This window comes from Rhamphochromis longiceps, linkage group LG1, assembly GCF_057381845.1.
Source record: "Rhamphochromis longiceps isolate RC_006_pf linkage group LG1, R_longiceps_female_GT1.1, whole genome shotgun sequence".
Taxonomy (NCBI): Eukaryota; Metazoa; Chordata; class Actinopteri; order Cichliformes; family Cichlidae; genus Rhamphochromis; species Rhamphochromis longiceps.
The window spans coordinates 25,657,503-25,676,270 of NC_140557.1; the positions used below are offsets into that span (position 1 = coordinate 25,657,503).

The 18,768-nt window shown below is 42.5% G+C and overlaps 2 protein-coding genes across 9 annotated transcripts; one reads left to right on the top strand and one right to left on the bottom strand.

Annotated features, from left to right (window-relative positions):
* Positions 1-72: 72 nt before the first annotated feature.
* slc9d1 (solute carrier family 9 member D1) lies at positions 73-12,371 on the bottom strand. Of its 6 annotated transcripts, none has more exons than XM_085403436.1 (15): positions 9,339-9,478; positions 8,512-8,608; positions 7,276-7,592; positions 6,387-6,554; positions 5,869-6,048; positions 5,578-5,778; positions 5,346-5,474; positions 5,152-5,244; positions 3,850-4,036; positions 3,109-3,226; positions 2,826-3,021; positions 2,545-2,695; positions 2,355-2,434; positions 2,114-2,263; positions 73-1,500 (listed from the first exon to the last, which is right to left on the bottom strand). In XM_085403436.1, exons 3-15 carry the CDS (start codon positions 7,531-7,533, stop codon positions 1,387-1,389), a joined length of 2,025 nt encoding a protein of 674 aa, XP_085259562.1. In that variant the 5' UTR covers positions 7,534-7,592; positions 8,512-8,608; positions 9,339-9,478; the 3' UTR covers positions 73-1,386. The 6 variants fall into 6 exon arrangements, with proteins under 6 accessions (XP_085259562.1, XP_085259537.1, XP_085259546.1 ...); XM_085403411.1 differs by having other exon boundaries at positions 8,416-8,608; XM_085403420.1 differs by having other exon boundaries at positions 8,512-8,611; positions 9,339-9,477.
* dcun1d2b (DCN1, defective in cullin neddylation 1, domain containing 2b) lies at positions 9,460-18,415 on the top strand. Of its 3 annotated transcripts, none has more exons than XM_085403475.1 (7): positions 9,460-9,593; positions 12,388-12,604; positions 12,678-12,846; positions 13,004-13,134; positions 13,220-13,302; positions 13,612-13,708; positions 14,252-18,415. In XM_085403475.1, the coding sequence occupies exons 2-7, from the start codon at positions 12,430-12,432 to the stop codon at positions 14,329-14,331; spliced, it is 735 nt and encodes a 244-aa protein (XP_085259601.1). In that variant the 5' UTR covers positions 9,460-9,593; positions 12,388-12,429; the 3' UTR covers positions 14,332-18,415. The 3 variants fall into 3 exon arrangements, with proteins under 3 accessions (XP_085259601.1, XP_085259592.1, XP_085259582.1); XM_085403466.1 differs by lacking the exon at positions 9,460-9,593 and adding an exon at positions 10,279-10,419; XM_085403456.1 differs by lacking the exon at positions 9,460-9,593 and adding an exon at positions 10,469-10,688.
* The last annotated feature ends 353 nt before the right edge of the window (positions 18,416-18,768 follow it).

The following is an 18,768-nucleotide window of genomic DNA, read 5'->3' on the forward strand; positions in this document are numbered from 1 at the left end:
AATTGCCAAGTTTCCCAGTGCAATTACTGGATCAAAGGAGGAAAGCAAACACGAGACCAAATAAATTCTTCGTTGTCATCTTCTTTTTAATAAATAAAATGAATTTAGCAGTTTAGAAATACACAATCATGAATGAAAACAGCACTTCTTTATGACTTGTAGTGTCTGCCATGACCACCAACACACATGTATGTAAACAGAAAAGAAAGAAACAGTATCTGAGAATCATATTAAAATATTCAGTAACCTGGCTGTTGGACACATTTACATTGCACTTTATGGAATATAAGACACTAACAGCACAAGATGAGCAGGAATACACTCCTCAAAGTCTTGTTTTTAGTGCAGAGAAGTGTTGAGCAGGCACATAAGTTTGACATTCAGGGTTAACTAGTGCATTTTGTATTCAAACGTAACGTCAGCGAAGAGTTGTCATTAGTGTCTGATGCATTTCTGCTCCTAAAATCATGTATTTCATTATCTACCTTCTGAGTTTGTTAGTAGTGTGACCTACCACGGTGTTCTGACATTTGCCAAGAAAAAAAAGAGTAACAAACTACAGTCTTCAGAGAGTGCTATTATAGCAAAATTCACAGTAGCACGATGATCAGAATAACCCACTTCTGATTAAATACAGCACACAGAAGGTTTTTACGTCAGTCAGAAGCACAATCTGTCATCTACGATAACCAAGAGCCGAAGAAGACAAAGTGAACAGTAATATAGTCATCTAGAAGAACGACGGAGGTCGTTTTACATAATACAAAAAAAATACTTCCCAAATATTTCACCTATTCATAAGATCACAAAACAATATATGGAGATGTGTTGAACTGTCATGTGATTTCTACATGGAGGAGGCAAATCTAAGGTTCAAATTGCATAAGTGACGGAATGACTGATGAAACAAGTGTCTGAAAATAAGAAGAAAGGCATTTCTGACATCAAAAGCGTCACAGCGTAAAGGATCTCTTATCTGTTGTGCTTCTCCTCAAAACATGTGCTTTCTATCAAAGGTTTTTTGTAAGTAGCAGACACCACCGAGCCTTACAGATGTTTCCAGATTACATGTAAAACTATTTCAGCATGTGATATTAAAATACAGTATAGTTTATCTAGCACATACACTACATGTTACACCAATTTGGACCATACCTAGGATGGAGAAACTGTAATGAAGGCTTTTTTAACAGTCAGAAGCAGGCTTTGATTAAGGACCTCAAGTCACTCTCCTCTAAAGCAGCAGATTGAGTCAGTACAAGAAGAAGAAGAAGAAGAAGAAGAAAAAGAGGGAGATTTGGTCCTGCATAAATAAAACTTCTTGTTATGCCACTGTTATTTCTGCAAAACTCAAACGAGAACCCTTTGGTGCTGAAGTCAGTGTGGTCATGTGACTGGTCTGCGTTCGGTGCGGGGAACCCATCTGTGTGTGGTAACCTTCCAGAGCAGCGGAGCCAGCAGCAGACTGAGAGTGGTGACGCTGAGGACCAGCAGGTACACCTGCACAGAGCCAGAGAGGCAAACCAAATAAAGATCCAATAATCAGATGGCGAAATGTCATTAACACAGACTTTGAATAAAGCTAATTTAACACTCTTTGATTTATTCCACAATGATACCCCAGGGAGAGAGATGGATGTTCTTAAATGCCAAGATATCAGTGACATAGACGGTCGTCCTAGTCACGATTCTTTACGATGCAAAGATTACTGCGTCATTATAGGATTAGCTTAGATCAGCGATAATAGGTCTTTTGGCTAAAAACTAACCAATGCAGTTGGTTCTTCTTTGTAAATAGACAATGGATGATTGACACTACACATGAAGATCTGCCCAGCTACTGTTCAAACCTGTTTTTGGGAGGGGCAGCCAATCAGAAGAAAACTGGCTGAAAGGGAGGGGCGAGTCAGCTACAGCTCAGAATAACATAAAAGTATTGACCTGGAACAGGGTATTATAGGTCTCGTCTAATTCTGCTTTAAACAATCATTAATAAATGATTATTTAAGGCAGAAGACGAAGCAAACAAAAGTCAAATTGAGCACCTACTATATTCTCCTCTGTCTGAATAGTAAAACAGATGCCAACACTAACATAAGAGGTAATCACTGACCTCTCTGGAGATGATGCCAGCTCGACGCGCACGACTGCCCAGGACGAAGGAGAATTCGCTGACCTGAGCGAGGCCAGCAGAGACGATCCACTGTATGTGCCGAGACCCTGGAGGCAAGATTGCTGACAGCACGAGTACAGCCATCATAAACTGGAAGGAAATAAGGAGTCAAATGAAACAGAAACTGGAGCTAGACAAAGAAAAGCAAAAAACAAAGACAAAACACAGGAGTAGTCTGTACCTTCATAATGACGAGTGTGAGAGTTAGCGCCAGCAGGATGGTGAGTTCATACAGCACAAATGTCGGGAACACGTGGAAACCTGCAGCATCACACAGACACACACTTACCATTCAGTAAAGTCACGGTAAACAACACAAAACTAACGCAACACCAAGGTCAGATCAGTCACATGATCGCGTTCAGGCTAACCGATAGAAGCAAAGAAGATGATGGCAAGGAAGTCTCTGATCGGCTCGATGCATCCCATGACCTCTGCTGTGACCATGTGACCCTGTGAGGACAGCAAAGCTCCAGCCAGGAAACAACCGAGCTCCATGGAAACATCCAGCACCTCAGTTACCTGCAGCATGAGTCAGCAAGAAAAGAACCAGCACAGACACACGACGGGTTAGACAAGAACATGAAATACATAATAAGTGAATAAAGTGAGATCTTTATCTAAAAGAAAAGGTTAAAAACAGACAGCATACTGTCAGCATGAAAAAGACAAAAGCTGCCATCCCCAGCACCAGGATCTCCCTGTTGCCTTTGCTCTCAGTGTGAAGCTTCTTGTAAAAGGGGCCAATCAGGAATGATCTGAAGAGCAAGCAGAGCAGAAGCACAGCAGCCAGCGACACCAGGACCTGGGCCAGGAGATAGAGCACGTGGAGGCTGCCATACAGGAAGCTGCGGTGCACAGAGGGAAGAGTTTACAATGCTGTGTGCGTGTTTACACAGAGCACACATGCAATAACAACAGAAAGACCAACACACCCGTCCAACTCTCCACTTTGTGCCTGGATCAGAGTCGGCATGACAGCGATGAAGAGGCCGAGCTGAACATCTTGCATCACCAACATCCCAAGGAGAACGCTGCTGTAGTCCAGCTCAGCTGCCACACACACACAAACACGTTAATGATCACTGGCTAAGGAAAACACTCCTAGTAATCAATATTGTATAAGCGGATGTAGTGTGATATTAAATTTGCCTACATTAAAATGTGTAAATTACCTAGAGTAATGGCATGGGAAAAGGCCTGTGGATAGGCAAGCTGCTCTTAAATGTAAAATAAATGTGATTTTTCTTCACTGTGAGCAAAAATCATTTACCGCTGCTGTGCTAGCAGAAGTCAACACAGGCATGCAGGTCACAAAATCCTACTCAGCTATATACTATCAGAGGTAAGGGAGGATCTGCTGAATGCTGCTATAACTGGTATCTGAGGTATGCTTAACTTTCTGGAATGTGGCCAGAGGGATAAATATAGATTTTCTCTGTTTTTTATCTTTGAAATGGAAGTAGTGAAGAGGAAAAACCAGCTAGTCACATCTCATAGCATGGTGGATCACCTCATACAGCTTCTGCATTTTGGCTTCATTCTTACAAAATACACAAGGACACTGTGTAATGTATCATGTGTTATTGTTCATCTGATACTGTATTTACCTAATTTTAGGACCTGGTAATAACCAGATGATTGCTTTATTATGTCCTGACACATAAAACACAAACCTTCCTTATCTCCTCTGCTTCCTCCTGCCAGGAAGCGGGACACCAGTGGAGTGCTGGACAAGGACAAACAAGTAGAGATGAAGACAGTCTGGGTGGGTCGAATATGCAGGACTTGTCCCCACAGCAAACCGGCTCCTACCATCAGCAGACTCAAAGAGCAGGAACCCTGAACTGAAATCTTCCATACCTATGCACACATAGACAGGTTGATGACTGGATGATGACTGTCCATAAAGTAAGTAACAGAGGCTTTAAAAACAAATGGTATTAAAACAACTAGACTGTGAGCAATAGTGGATTTTACAGAAACATTCTAATACTGATGTGGAATTAAATCTAGATGTATCAGCCAATATTCTTCAGCATGTCCGCTGCTACTTAAACTTTTTCTAAATTATCCCAAGCATAAAAAAAGCTTCTATATTAGCACAAACTGGACAGTAATTACACATTACATTGGCAAACATCAGCTGCTAACATCCAATATATGTTTGCGTAGTTTCTCGGTCATCCAGGTCACTGCTGTTTAAGGAGGTTAGAAAGAAAGCGACCAGACTTCTTTAAGTGTTCTTTTAAAATCATTTCTCTTCTCATCCAAGAGGCTTCTTCACTTCTAAAACCAAAAGGTTGAGAGTCCCAGGTATTTAAACCCTTGTGCGGTCTTCAAAAAACGTAAAGTCCAGTCGCCTTCTTTTCAGCTCTAATAATATACCAATCAGGCTCTAAACCAGGGGTCTCCAACTCCAGTCCTCAAGGGCCGCTGCCCTGAAACTTTTCCATGCGTCCCTGCTGCAACACACCTGAATACGACTAGTAGGTCATTAGAAGGACTCTATAGAACCTGACTGCATGCTGAGGTGGCAACTCAGCCATTTGATTCATGTTCCAGTAGCTCATGAGTGAATGAACATGGTGCAATAAAAGTACATTATTCCTAACACTTACATTTACTTAAACTGACATGAGTAGGGTTAGGGGTTGCCACCTCAGCATGCAGTCAGGTTCTATAGTCTTGCTAATGACCTACTAATCATATTCAGGTGTGTTGCAGCAGGGTCGCATGGAAAGGTTTCAGGACAGCGGCCCTCGAGGACTGGAGTTGGAGACCCCTGCTCTAAACCAAACATTGAAGGACATAAAAGTATTGTTTTAAAAGTTGCTTTCATACTGATGTTGGTTAATTCGTGTCATGCTGCACCACCGCAATACAACACACAGAACAGTTTGACCATGTCATTGGCATCAGTGCCAGACTTGCCTTTGCCTTTGCATTATTCCAAAAGCAAAATCTTCTTCATTTACCTTTCTGAGGCGCTCAGGTGAGAATTCCAGTCCGACCACAAAGAGAGTGAAAAACACACCCAACTCCCCGAGAGTCTCCACCTGAACCATAGACTGCAACAAGCAAAGCCGAGCACAGATATAAACAACAAGCACAGAAAGTAGAAAAAAAGACTGCTTTAAAAAAAATTAATTACAGTCTCGCTCTCACACACCTTGATGCTGTTGAGCCCAGAAGGACCAAGCAGGACCCCGCAGATGATATATCCAAACATGGGAGGAAGACCCGCCAGAGTGCAAATCCAGCCACAGGGCAGAGACAACATCACCACTGAAACCAAGTCCTGCACATACATGTTTAAAAAAACCCGTCAATACTGACTAAAAACGACTCAAAACAAATTAATACAGAGTATCTGCTTCTTATACACGCGAGGAATGACTGACTTTGATAAAGTGGTGGTCGGCTCTCGGCATTGTTGAGTCTCGCGGTTTAGTCAGAACATACTGGTTGTTCTGCGAGTCAATGAGCATGCTCAGTCCCAGGTCATCCTCCACTTCCTTTTGCCTGGACTTGTTCTTCCTCTTGCTTCCATTCTCTTCGTCGTCTTCCACTCTCAGCACGGCCTCTACATTCACTCCTTTCATCTACACAGCACACAGCACGGAAGGAGCTACAATCACTATCATCTTCAGTTTTTGAGTAACCAAAATATGTGACAGTGACTGTCTGCAGACCTGCTTGTTGTTGTCAAAGGCGTGCTCTTCGATCTCCTCCTCAAGTCGGTCGGCTGCCTTCCTGACATCCTCCAGGATCTCATCCAGGATGGACAGAGTCTTGTTCTGGGCCAAAGCGCTTTTAACAGCTTCCTGCTGATGCTTCTCAGCCGCCACCAGCTCCACGTACTCCTGTTCTTCCTGAAGTGAGATAAGAGGGGCCATGCATATGTTAGGAGAGATGAATGTAGGAAATGTGTATTAAAGATTCAGTCTTAAATTTTGAGGTCTGTAGGATGATCATATCAACAGTCTCCTATATTCACACAGGACTTATTTGATAATAAATTTACATTTTGGATAGTCTTTTTTGGGAGTTTCCATTTCTGCTACAGGTCTCTTCCTGTTAAAAGACAGTTTTTTCTTTCCACTGTCACCAAAGAGCTTACTCATAGTGGGTCATCTGATTGTTGGGCTTCTGATATTTCCCTGTCTTTTGAAAAACTGAGATACAAATAATGAAACACAGCTGACTTCACCTTTATGGCTGCCTCCCTGAGGGCCTCCAGCCTTTGTCTGCTGCTCTCCTTCATGTTGACCACATCCTTGTAGTCTCCCTGTAGCGCTCTCTGCAGGCTGTGCAACGCCTGGAACACGAGGTGCTCGCTCTCATTCAGCTCCTTCTGCAAAACCTCCAGAGTGTGAACCTTAATGCAGACAAACAGAAACTTGTCAATCGGTAAAATGTCTCTGGTCATCTTTCACTGAAGCCACCGTGTGCAGTGCAGTTTACAATTCTTCATCGGAGACTGGACATGACAAACAGGACAAAACAGATTGTGATGAAGCAGGTTACAATAGGATGAAGGTGCATTTTATGTGACTCTCGGCACGCATCAGAAGAGGCACTTAAACACAATAAAACAACTGAATGCACACTATCCGTATATGCAGAATAAATATGTGCAGAAAGTCACATGTTGAATTTAGATGGATGTCACAGCTCTGGGGAAGAAACTGCCTCTCAGTCTGGTGTTGTGTTTTAGTGAGTTAACCAGAAGGCATTTCATTCAGATCGTTTCAGAGGTAAACTAGAAAAAAAAACTTTGAAGATTTGAAGAAACCACATTAAATTTAAATGTGTTTTCAGCTTGGTCTGGTATAAAAGTCTAAAAGTGGTGCTTAGCTATTTCTCCTGTTAGTTGTTTTAATCAAACCAGTCATCTTATCGCTACATGCACATATCATAGGAAACATGAATTATAAGCATGCACAGTCATTCTGTGCAACAGTCAGAGAGGCAAACAGTTTAGAGACCTAAAGAAGAATTACAGGTTATGCAAAAGTTAAATGTCTCTAACTCTTCAGTGGATAACAATTTGAAAGGAGCTCTTGGCTCCATCAGATTGCTTTTTCTCAGTCTGGTACCTGGAAGTGTTTCTCAGTCTCTGAAAGGCTCCGGTCTTTCCCAACAGCATCGGCAGCAGCCTCCAGCTTCTTGAAAACCACATTTTTCTGACGTAGGAGGCCCACCAGCCGCTTGCAGTTACCAGCCACCCAGCTCTGCCCGTGTGCAGCCCTTTTACTTCGATAGAGCTTGACGGCATGCTGGGCCACCTGGTCTTTGTGGACCACGGCAGATGCCCCTGCCAGGCTGAGGCACAGCAGCCAACATACAGCCTGCATCCAAAGTCCTACTCGCGTCTTCACCAGGGTGTGAGGGGGACTGAAGACGGGTGTGAGGCCTGGATATGGAAAAGGTTTTTTTTAAAAAGTAAAAAAAAAACAAAATAGTATGACAGATTAAGATGGGTTGAGTGTCAATGCAAATATATCTATATATCAGCCAGTCATATGGCAAAAATTCAATGCATTTGTTGACATGGTTGAGACAACCTTCTGGAACTGAAGCTGAGCATCAAAATGGGAAAGAAATGTGATTTAAGTAATCCCCTTAAAACCAAACTACCATCTACCCATCTCCCAATGGCTCCTTCCTGTAGGATAACACACCATCTCACAAAGCGCAAATAATCTCAAACTGGTTTCTTGAACATGACAATGAGTTCACTGCACTCAGATGGCCTCCACAGTCACCAGATCTCAATCCGTAGAGCACCTTTGGGATGTGGTGGAACATATGACTCAGATCATGGAGCCATGTGTGATGCTGTCATGTCAATTTGGACCAAAATCCCTCTCCCATGTTTCCAGCACTTTTTTTTTTAATATAAGCCATGAAGAATTAAGGCAGCTCTGAAAGCAAAGTGAGTGTTGTTATGTGAGATACAGTGTGTACTTATGCAACCTGTATATTTACTATTGTTATACCAACAGCCTGTTCAGTCTTTAAGCAGGGTGTGGTGGCAGCTGAACATGAGTTCCGTCTTGCTAGCAGTTCTTATTATTAAGCTTCACCTTAATGTGACTGAATGCTTAACCTGTAAAAAATTCCAGAGCTGCTTCCTCTGCTGCCTTCATCAAATACGCTGCAGTGTATATAGTGAGGGAAAGGATTGTATTTAAAAAAGAAACAACCAAAAAAACAAAACATCCAGGTTGCTTTACATTTAATCTTTATCCACACCAACACTGAATACATTCAACTCGCAGCCAAGGCAGTCTGCACTGTTGTGAGCATGAGTCAAGCTGAGAGATGTTTACTTTCCAAACTCCTCCTATGTCCTTCTTCCTTTGGGCTAGGCTGCAGACGCTCTGCCACTGCAGCTAGAAATCAGTAATACCACTGTTCCGTCTTGAGCTGCTGAAATGCACAAGCACACATACGCGCACACACAGGTTCTCAGATTTAAGGCATTACAAACTTGAAAAAAGCCATGTCACCCTCAGAGAATTTAATGTAAACAAAACCAGAAGTGCAGTTTAAACATTTCCCCTACATTTCCTTTCACTTTACAAACGCTTGATCTATGAAAAAAGACCGCGTATACACCATGAAAAACTAACAATGTTAAATGACTATATAACAGGTTATGTATGTTAAAAATAAAACACCAATGCCATTATAAACAGCCTCCATTCTATTATTATTACTGACACAGTAACATTAAAGGTTAATGTTTTATTTGGTTTCGATAGAGTAGATTTTTAAAAATATAATACATTGCTTTGTATGACAAAGTCTTTGTTGTTGTAGTGATGTAAAAAGAAATACTCAAAATGAAAATGTTCCTTCCCACAGGTGATCTGCACTAAACTTTGGACTCGTACCTAAAACTTGAAGTTTTACCTTGTCAGGATGTGCATAAAAAACACATAAAAAATGGAGCACAGACGTGTCAATGTAAAATAAAACGGGGAGGACATTTAGCTATCTTAATAACACACACCGCCAGGTATGAATGACATACCGAGGAAACAGCACGGACAGCCAGTGAAATCACCCATTTTCTTCACTGTCCCAAACACAGATTACTCGACTTCTATGAGTGGGTATATCAGCAGAAACAGATGAGTAAAGAAATCACTACCTGCGAAATGTGTGTACTGTCCTGGCTCTCAACTCCACGACTGAAGGAGCAGCAGAAGAAGAAGGAAACAATCGTGCTGTTGTGCCGCACTACCACCACCCCTCCTCTCCTGCCACATAGCTGGAGACAGCGTCGGTGCAGGCGTTCACCGGTTTTTACTTGGCCACCAACTTCATGTTTACTCCGACCTCCGGGCCGTCGGTAGCAGTGTCGGTGCAGGCAGACAGGAAGGGGTAACAATACTTTTTTTCCCAGGTAGGTACAAACGCCCAGTCCCTAAAACAGCTGAGTTAGTTCTAGTGTGGCTAAAGTTGAATAAGCTGTTAGGTAAAGCTAAGTTAGCTTCCAAATTGCCCGGAGCTGTCAGACCAGCTCCAGCCAGCTGAGTCCACACACACACTTGTGACACAGCCGTTAACGCTATCTCAACTTTGCTAACATTAGCAAAGAAATGACAGTCGTGTGTGTCGACAGCGGATCCCCTCCCCATTTACACCAGGCGCAACTAAAACTAAACAACCCCTCCTCTGCTTTCAGAACATATTCCTGTCGATAAAAATTAAAGATCCATCTTCAGATTACTTCCGAAACATCTTTATCAGATTTGATATGGGAGTTGTAGTTCTCAGGTGTTTTGCGTTTTCGACTCGACTCTTGCGTCAAGTGCTTTTACGTTATGGTAGCGCTTCTCCGTTTTTTCTTTTATTTTTCGGTTATGACACATTTTCACTGTTGTGTAAAGTCGTATTATTTCGGTGAAGCGAGAAAAAATACCGTTAAATTATCTCCACGCCTAGTTCTATGACCCGTCCCCCTCAACAAGGGTTATACTCACGGTGTAGTATCGCAGTAATAGACGCGGAGTAATAATGAGACTTTTTAGGCGGTGTCAGAGACGTTGCACAATATTTAAGAATAAAACAAGTATTTTACCGAAGCGGGGATTGTATCTTGAATTTCAGCGGTGCTGAACTACATTACCCACGACTCCAATTGCCGTACAGTAGCCCAGTTCTTTTGCGCATGCGTGCCTGGGGGAAATTGGATCTCAAGTTGGCCAAAACAGCGGGTGATAAAAATGGTAGGTGAGATTAAAAATGAGAAACCGTTAGAGTTGTTTATCCCCGTTTATGAGCTCCTCAGACAGTAACAGCTGTCTCTGACGCTCAGGGGTCACCGCAGTGTGCGGGGTCGGGGTGTCCGCGGCCAAGTGTCGCATCGTCAGAGATGTGTGTGAGGAATGTGAGGGGAGACGGGAGGTCAGTTGTTGATGTTTTTGAGACGGGATGCATGCACTTGCGCCACGTACCTTTGCCTTTATGGGGTAGCTCGTCTGCGATGCTGACCCAGGTGAGGATACCCCGTGAAGGATCCCTCCCCCGTGCCTAGAAGGACCAGGTCGACGAGCTGTGGCCTGCCATAGTGCGTTTGCTGTTTGATCATCGCGTGGGTCAGGTCTGCAAAGACGGGCCACATGATCAAACAGCATATTCGTGGACTAACCGAACCTCGTGGCCGTGCATTTGCAAGTGCTAACATCAGCGCTGTGGCACACCTGGTTTCCAGCCTTTTACTTTTTAATTACATGCAAAGCTTAAAGTAGTGAGAGACCGCACAGCAAGTTTTCTGTGGAGTTTCTAGTGAAAGCCTCAACTTAAAGGGAAGTCTTTGCACTCTAGCGTACTCTAATAGCACTTACCCTGTATGTTTGAATGTTGGTGTGCAGTCTGATGATGCATGGCAGGATTACCAAAGCTGGCGAAGTGGGGGACCTGTCCTCCATTACCCCAGGACTTAGAGGGGTCCAGAATTTGTAATGTTGGTTTGATGAGCATTATTTGAATTTATATGCAGCTTGAAATATTTTAATTACTTGAAAGAAGGGCCTGTGTCTAGGGATGGGTATTGATAAGATTTTCACGATTCCGATTCCATTTTCGATTCTGTTTAACGATTCGATTCTTTATCGATTCTCTTATCGATTCTTATTTTTAGAAAAGGAGAACACTAAGGTCGATTAGCTTAGAACTTTGTTTTATATCTTCTCTTTGAACAAGATAGAAATTTAGGAGTAGCATGGCCTTACAAACCCAACAGTGAGATCTTAAGAGGTCCAGCCTACGGCTCTTCAATGGGGTGTCACAGGGTTCCCAGGAAAAAAAAATTGTAAATGTAAAATAATAAAATAAATATTATCCCGTTGCAATAACAAAGTGTAACATAAATTATTCTGTAGCAATTACACAAGAATATCCAGTAATGTCCCTGCCTACAATTAAACACATTCACTTACCAAAGTGAAATCGGGGGCATCTGCTGTGGCAAATAGGTTCAAGCCTTTGACCACAAACTTAGTCACTGCTCGGTGACATTTGTCTATCCTGGCCTGAAAGGAGACGCTATCGGTAGACTGCAGCGAGAACTGCCAGCATCTGAGCCAGACTCTGTCTGTCTCTCTCATCATGGTCACCTAAACGCACAGTAATGGCAGGTTTTGTAATAAGGCAGATCGCGCTAACATAATATGCACTGTTAGTTGATTATTTACCTGCCGCATTAACGGGAGAGGACGTGCAAACGTTACCGCTGCTGCTGGGTTGAGATTCACGAGTCCGGAGCGGAATTAAAAACACGACATTCATTTAAGGTCATCGTGTGTTTTGTGAGCAAATGCTTTTGCAAATTCACAGTGTTTCCTCCCTTAAATGAAATCTCTACTTTGCAAGTATTGCAAGTTGCCCTGTTGTCATCGGTTCTCATAAAGTATAACCAAACTTTTGAGCATTTGAGCCGCTTAGGCACCGTGTTTCCTGCCAGGTAAGCAACGCGGTGACGTCATTCGGGGCGACTGGAATCGATAAGGGAATTGTTTGCAAAAATGGCAAACACTTTCAAGGAATTGAAATAGTGGGAACCGGTTCTCAACAAGAACCGGGTTTCGATACCCATCCCTACCCGTGTCTATCTTACCTTATCACATTTGATACTCTTTCCTATTTCATTTATATTTTGGCCCCTGCATTCACCTGCATCCCTCCTTACTTTCCAGCACAAGCTGAAGTCATCACAGAAGGACAAAGTTCGGCAGTTTATGTCCTTCACGCAGGCAGGCGAAAGGACAGCTGTGTACTGCCTGGCACAGAATGACTGGAAACTAGAAGTCGCCACAGACAACTACTTCCAGAACCCAGACCTCTACTACAAAGAATCCATGAAAACCTCAGTGGACCGCAAGAAGCTGGAGCAGCTCTACAACAGATACAAAGGCAGGTGTCAGGGATTGAAATCGGAGCGATCCGCTCATCCCGTCGCGCTCATTATTTTCGGCTTTTGTTGTAGATCCCCAGGATGAGAACAAGATAGGCATCGACGGGATCCAGCAATTCTGCGATGACCTGATTCTAGATCCGGCGAGCATGAGCATACTGGTGGTGGCGTGGAAGTTCAGAGCAGCCACGCAGTGCGAGTTCAGCAGGAAGGAGTTCCTGGATGGCATGGCTGAGCTAGGGTGAGCAGTAACTGGCTTTGAAATCTATTTTGTGATTAACTGTACTGCATTTCTGACATATGAGTGTATGTACTGTGCCGTTTGACTCTGTAAGACGAGTCATACGAGTATTTAAGGTTTCATATTTCAGACTTTACATCATCATCATGTCCTACAGGTGCGACAGCCCTGAAAAGCTTAAGGCCATTCTTCCCAGACTAGAGCAGGAGCTGAAAGACTCAGGAAAGTTCAAAGACTTCTACCAGTTTACCTTCAGTTTTGCCAAGAACCCAGGCCAGAAGGGGTTAGGTAAGAATGACAGTGTGTAGGGAAAACACTGTTTTTAATCAAAAACATGAAGCATCCACCCTTAAACAGATTTTCTGCTTTCTAGACCTGGAGATGGCCGTGGCTTACTGGAATCTAGTTCTCACAGGTCGGTTCAAGTTCCTGGATCTGTGGAACCGCTTCCTGCTGGTGAGTGTGGGATGTTCTGTTGTCTCCCCGTTCTTTTCATTTTTGGATCAGTGGGACATTTGGGTATCTGACATGCATGAATCGATTTCCCTGGCATTTCAAGCATGCTTTGTCCATCTTGTTGACCTATATAAAAGAAATAATCCAATCCCCCACATTGATTTTTGACAGTTTAGAGTTATGTCACCTTTAATTGAGGCTGTTTGTTTGTTGCCTTTGTAATTTAAAAAAAAAAAGTGGGTTTTTTTTAGTTTTTTTTTATGATCACAATGAAACTCCAAACGTTTCCTGTTGCTGTGCTGCATTCAGGAGCATCACAAACGATCGATTCCCAGGGACACATGGAACCTCCTCCTGGACTTTGGCAATATGATTGCAGACGACATGTCAAACTATGATGAGGAAGGTGAGCTAACGAGTCTGGATGAAGATGATCGGTGAACACATTAAAAGCTCATCAGTTGTAACATTAAATACGAATAATTCAGGGTGTTGTCTCTTTGTCTGCCCCTACGCCAGCGCACAAGTGACTTGAAGTACTGTGCAAATGCTTTGAGCCACCAATAATTGCTTTCTTTTGCTTTAAATGAGCCAGATTTTCTAGTAGTTCACATTTCTTAAGCTAAATCTATGATAAAGGCCAACAATAAGTCAGTTTGACAGGTATAAAATTGTATTTTTTCAGCAGCTAAACAGCTCTTAGCAAGAACTGGGTATATCTCAATAGCGTGTGTTGTGAATCTAAAAAAAAAAATGAAGGAAAGTTGACAAGTAGCGGGCAAAAGAATTGGCAGGCCTTTAAAAACCATCTACAGCAGAGTCACTTCCTTTAAGGCCACCCTTTTATCTAACTTTCTTATCTGTGATGTCTTGAATCGTGATTTCACTACTTAAATCTTGTTTATTTATATTCCCTCTAACGTATTCCTCTTCTGCTCACTCTCCTCAGGGGCCTGGCCCGTCCTGATCGACGACTTTGTGGAATTTGCTCGGCCGATTGTGATGGGGACCAAACGCAACGTGACATAATGTTTGTCCCGGCTTCATGCAGCGGATTGAGTTTCGCATTTCTTCCTGTTTTCTTTTCCTGAATGAGGTTTTTGATACAAACGAGCCAAAAATGAGACTACTTCTAATTAAGCCTGACTGCAGCTTTTTCCATTAGGATTGTTCTTCCAACTGCATACGATGCCTCTGAAAGGGAGAGACCCGAACTTTTAAAATGGAAAGCAGGACGGGAATCAGCCAGAAAGAGAACTTTTTTTCTTTTTTTAGTTGTTGTTTGCTGACACAAACAGCAATGTGAAGAGGATGTAAATGCTCAAACTTCTCACCGACAGGTGTAAAACCACACCTGTGGACTCACTAACCAGCAGCCTCGGTACAGTGACAGCCAGAGAGTCGGTTGGAAGTTAAACTCTGCATGTTTTGTGAGCTAGTGTGGAGTGGTGCCATGATGTGTGTGTGTGTGAGTGGGGGTGGTGCTATTAAGGTTATTTTCACGGATGTTGCGAATGTGTTGCTCTCCAAGTTACAGTGAGAGCAGACAGAGGAAGTGAGCTTGAGTGTGTTTGTGTGTGTGTCTGTGCATATTGCCTTATTTACAATACCATCCCACATATCTTTGGTTTTGTTGATATGTAAAAAGCTGGAATAATTCACCTTAAACTCCACATCTTGTGTTCAGAGATCTAGGTAGAGAAGCACGTTTGTTGAGCACCAGCAGAATCACAAAGGCTTTATCGATCTGTTACAGTGGTGTCACTTTCATTTCATCACACAAACCCCACTGAACGTCTGTCTCTGTCACTAACTGCAGGCTTTCTGTGCTGCTCCTGATAGCTCTACCTCCTGCAGAGGCTCAGAGAGGGACGTCTGTGTTCTGAATTAGGAATTACCAAAAAAAAAAAAGCATCGTAAAAGGAAATGAAGTTGATGAGATAAACATGTTACTGCTGTTTGGGGCATTCTCAAGTGAGCTGAGGAGCTCGCAGGTGATTGCAGAGAGAAGTGCAGCAGTCAGTTAATGTGCTCGTATTCAGACTGACGCCGGTAGATTTTTGTTGTGACTTCTGTGGCTCGCTCAGGCCTGAAGCTCTTCTAAAGGAGCTTTAGAAGAGCAAAAACAGGTCGTGGCACTTTTTTTTGTTGTTGGTGCAAAAGCAGCATTTGGGATGCTGCAGCATTACACTTGTTGGTTTTATGTCTTGACTTTAGCAGCGATTAAAAGTACGAACACAGAGAGAAGCTGAGGGGCGCCCTGACTCTTTCCTGTCATCCCGGTGAGGATGACTTGTCACCTCTACAAACTGCACTGAAGTACACTTTTTCTGTTGTAGGATTATACGTTTTTATTTAATCAGACGGCACTGTGTGGAGCATCGGAGTTATTCGCGTTTCGTGGCAGTAGGTTTCTCTCACGTGCTAACGTTTTTATAATGAAGTTGTGCATCGCAGCAAGGAGTATTTTAACTGATTGTTTACACGGCTGAAGATTGCTTTTTATAGATTTGGTTGAATTTATTACATAGGACAACATGAACACTGCTCAGGCTGCCATCTAGTGGTGGCAGTGGGCTATAGCATTTCTCACTTTTCTGTAGTTTAATGAAGACTTGAGCCTTTTAACACTTAAGAGATCAGTGCAGCAATGCTTATTATTATTATTATTATCATTATTAATAGGATTAACTGTTTCTCTTTAAGTGTACCTAAAACACTCTACATCCCAGAGTATGGCAGAAGTAGGGGTGCAACGATACACAAAATTCACGGTTCGGTTCGGTTCGATACTTTGGTGTCACGGTTCGATATTTTTTCGATACAAAAAAATGTTCATGCCTTTTTAATTTGTCATTTATTAAAATTATAAATATATATTTTAACTCAAAAGTACAGTTTTTAAATTTAACCCTAACCCTTGTGCGTGTTTTTTATTTTGACAGCGAATGCACACCTGCGGACCACTTATGTGCAGCCCTGGTTATTTAGCTCGTCATATTGCAGCCACAGAAATTCTTTTGTCCATGAAACCATAAAGCTGCACTTTCTTTTTGCCTTATAGTCTGATTTGTCATAACTTCTCCGTTTTGTGGTAAGCTTTTCTTTGGCTGTCACTTCTTCACCCTGACCTGTCTTATTTGGCTCAGCAGAACTAAAATATATATCCTGCTGCTTTTACACGCGCACTCACATAAGCTCAGCGATTCTCTGCGCGATCAACCTCTCACATGTTTAAGCTTGCTGCGGGAGATTTCACTTGTCATGTTTGCATAGTAAGCTAACGATTAATAAGACGATGTCAGAGGAATTGGTGCGCAAATTATCATCACTCACAGATCAGTGCTGTCGCTCTCTATACACAGTTCCCGCGATTGCAAAGTGAAAGCAAAAAAACAAGCGCAAATTCAAACGCGATTTCAATATGTCACATATTGACAGTGGCTCACCGATGCCAATGACATAATTACCCAGCTACATTTCCGAAAGAATGCAAAAGCATTGACATATATTTTTCCTTCCTACAATAGCCCGACGGGCAGGGCAGAGATAGATTTTGGTAGCCCGACTGGAAAAATCGCTAGCCCCGGGACGTTGGGCTAGCGATATTGCAAGCCCTGTATCTGATTGAGGAATCACTCATCTTTGGAAAAGAGAGTTTATTACAGAGAAATGGCTCTTTCCAAAATAAAAGCTATACTATCCGCTTCTTCTGGGCTATATTCTCAGCAGCATATTAAACAGCTGTCTAAATGACTCGGCTAAAGTTAGTAGCATGCTTGTTGTTTTTGTCTTTGCACTAGGATGATGTCGGCGTAAATGTGCAGTCATATTCGTTGTGTTCCCACTAGTGCTTTCAGGTTAATCTCGTTGAAATGACGTTAACGCCACAACACGGCAAATCTCCGTTAACGAGCTACCGCCAATCGCCCCATGCATGGGGCTAGACGGCCAACACATTAACGAGATAACTGCGCTAACACACTAGTTCCCACCCATGTAATTGAGCATTGCATGGCACATCCAACATACTGTTTTACTTTAGTCCATGACTTGCTTACCTTCAGGGTCATACGTCACATGAAAACCAAAATAATTCCAAACGCCAGATCTGAATGAGGGTGGGGGAGGTCCATGTTGTAAGGAGAGCTTAACTTCTGTCTCGCTAGCTTGCCCTGCGCTCTTCCTTCTGATGCTGTCTGTGTTGAACACTCAGTGAATCTGCGTTCGACTACTCCGCCTAGGCTGCACTGTCAACCCTAGGCGGAGTAGTCGAACGCAGATTCACTGAGCGCTCAACACAGACAGCATCGTCAGAAGGAAAGTTGATAAAATAAATTACAAATTTTGTATTGTTCGATACATATGCGTACCGAACCGAAAGCACTGTATCGAACGGTTCAATATCGATACGAATATCGTTGCACCCCTAGGCAGAAGGTACCAGAGCTCAGGTCCCCGTCACCCTCTCCTCAGTCAGGGTGAGCTGTGCGGCTTCCTGTATTTGTCAGTTCTGGTTCTGTCATGTGTTGTCACTTCAGTTAAACCATGTGCTGAAATAAAGATAGTAATTCTCTTGCATCTGCAGCTACCTACAGGGGGAAATAACTTGACAACCTGGTTGGAAATGCTCATATTTATGTAAACACAGTCACTCATAAACTGTGGTGGTATGTGTGTGAATGTATCATTTTCTTTCTTTCTTTTTTTTTAAGTTCAAGGTAAATCGGGACTGGATTGTGGGTTCACTTCCAGACTGATTATTGCGTCACAGTGTTTGCCGTTGTAATTAAGTTAGACATCTTGCTTTAATAACAAAGTTTCCGTCCTGTCAGCATCGCCACCGTCAGCCAGGGTGGCTGTTATCTAACACCTGTGGTTCAGGAGTGACAAAACAACTTCCAGTATTTAGTGTTCTGTTACATTCAGTGCATTTTTAGTTGTCGAATGTGCGATCGGCTGTTTCTAGTCGCACGTGGTCATGGTCTTTAAGACAGTGTTATTTTTGCTGGCAAGAAAACAGGTATTTACAGAGTAATGTTTCTGCTGCAAAAGCATACCGAACATTGTTTTCTTGATAAATGTTGTCAATAAAGCATGTTGTTTTTAACAATCTTGTAAAAGGTGGGTTTTTTTCACAACTATTTGTAGTTTTTGATTTTAGTTTAGTTTTAATTAACTACAGTTGCCTTGATCCAGTGACCTTTGTATATTTACCCCTCAGAGTTTTCAAACAGCTAGATGGTGATGGGCAAAATGCTTGAGAACTATGAATATTGAAGTTTTATTGAAAAAGGGAAAATGATGTCATTGGTAATGTGCTGGAGAGGAGTCAGAGTGCCCTCTGCTGGACAAACTATCCGATGACCCCACTGTGAAATGATCCCATGCCTCTTTGTTTTACTTTTTTTAAAAAAAGTTCTTTCAGCTCATATTGAACAACACATACCAATTTATAATAATAAT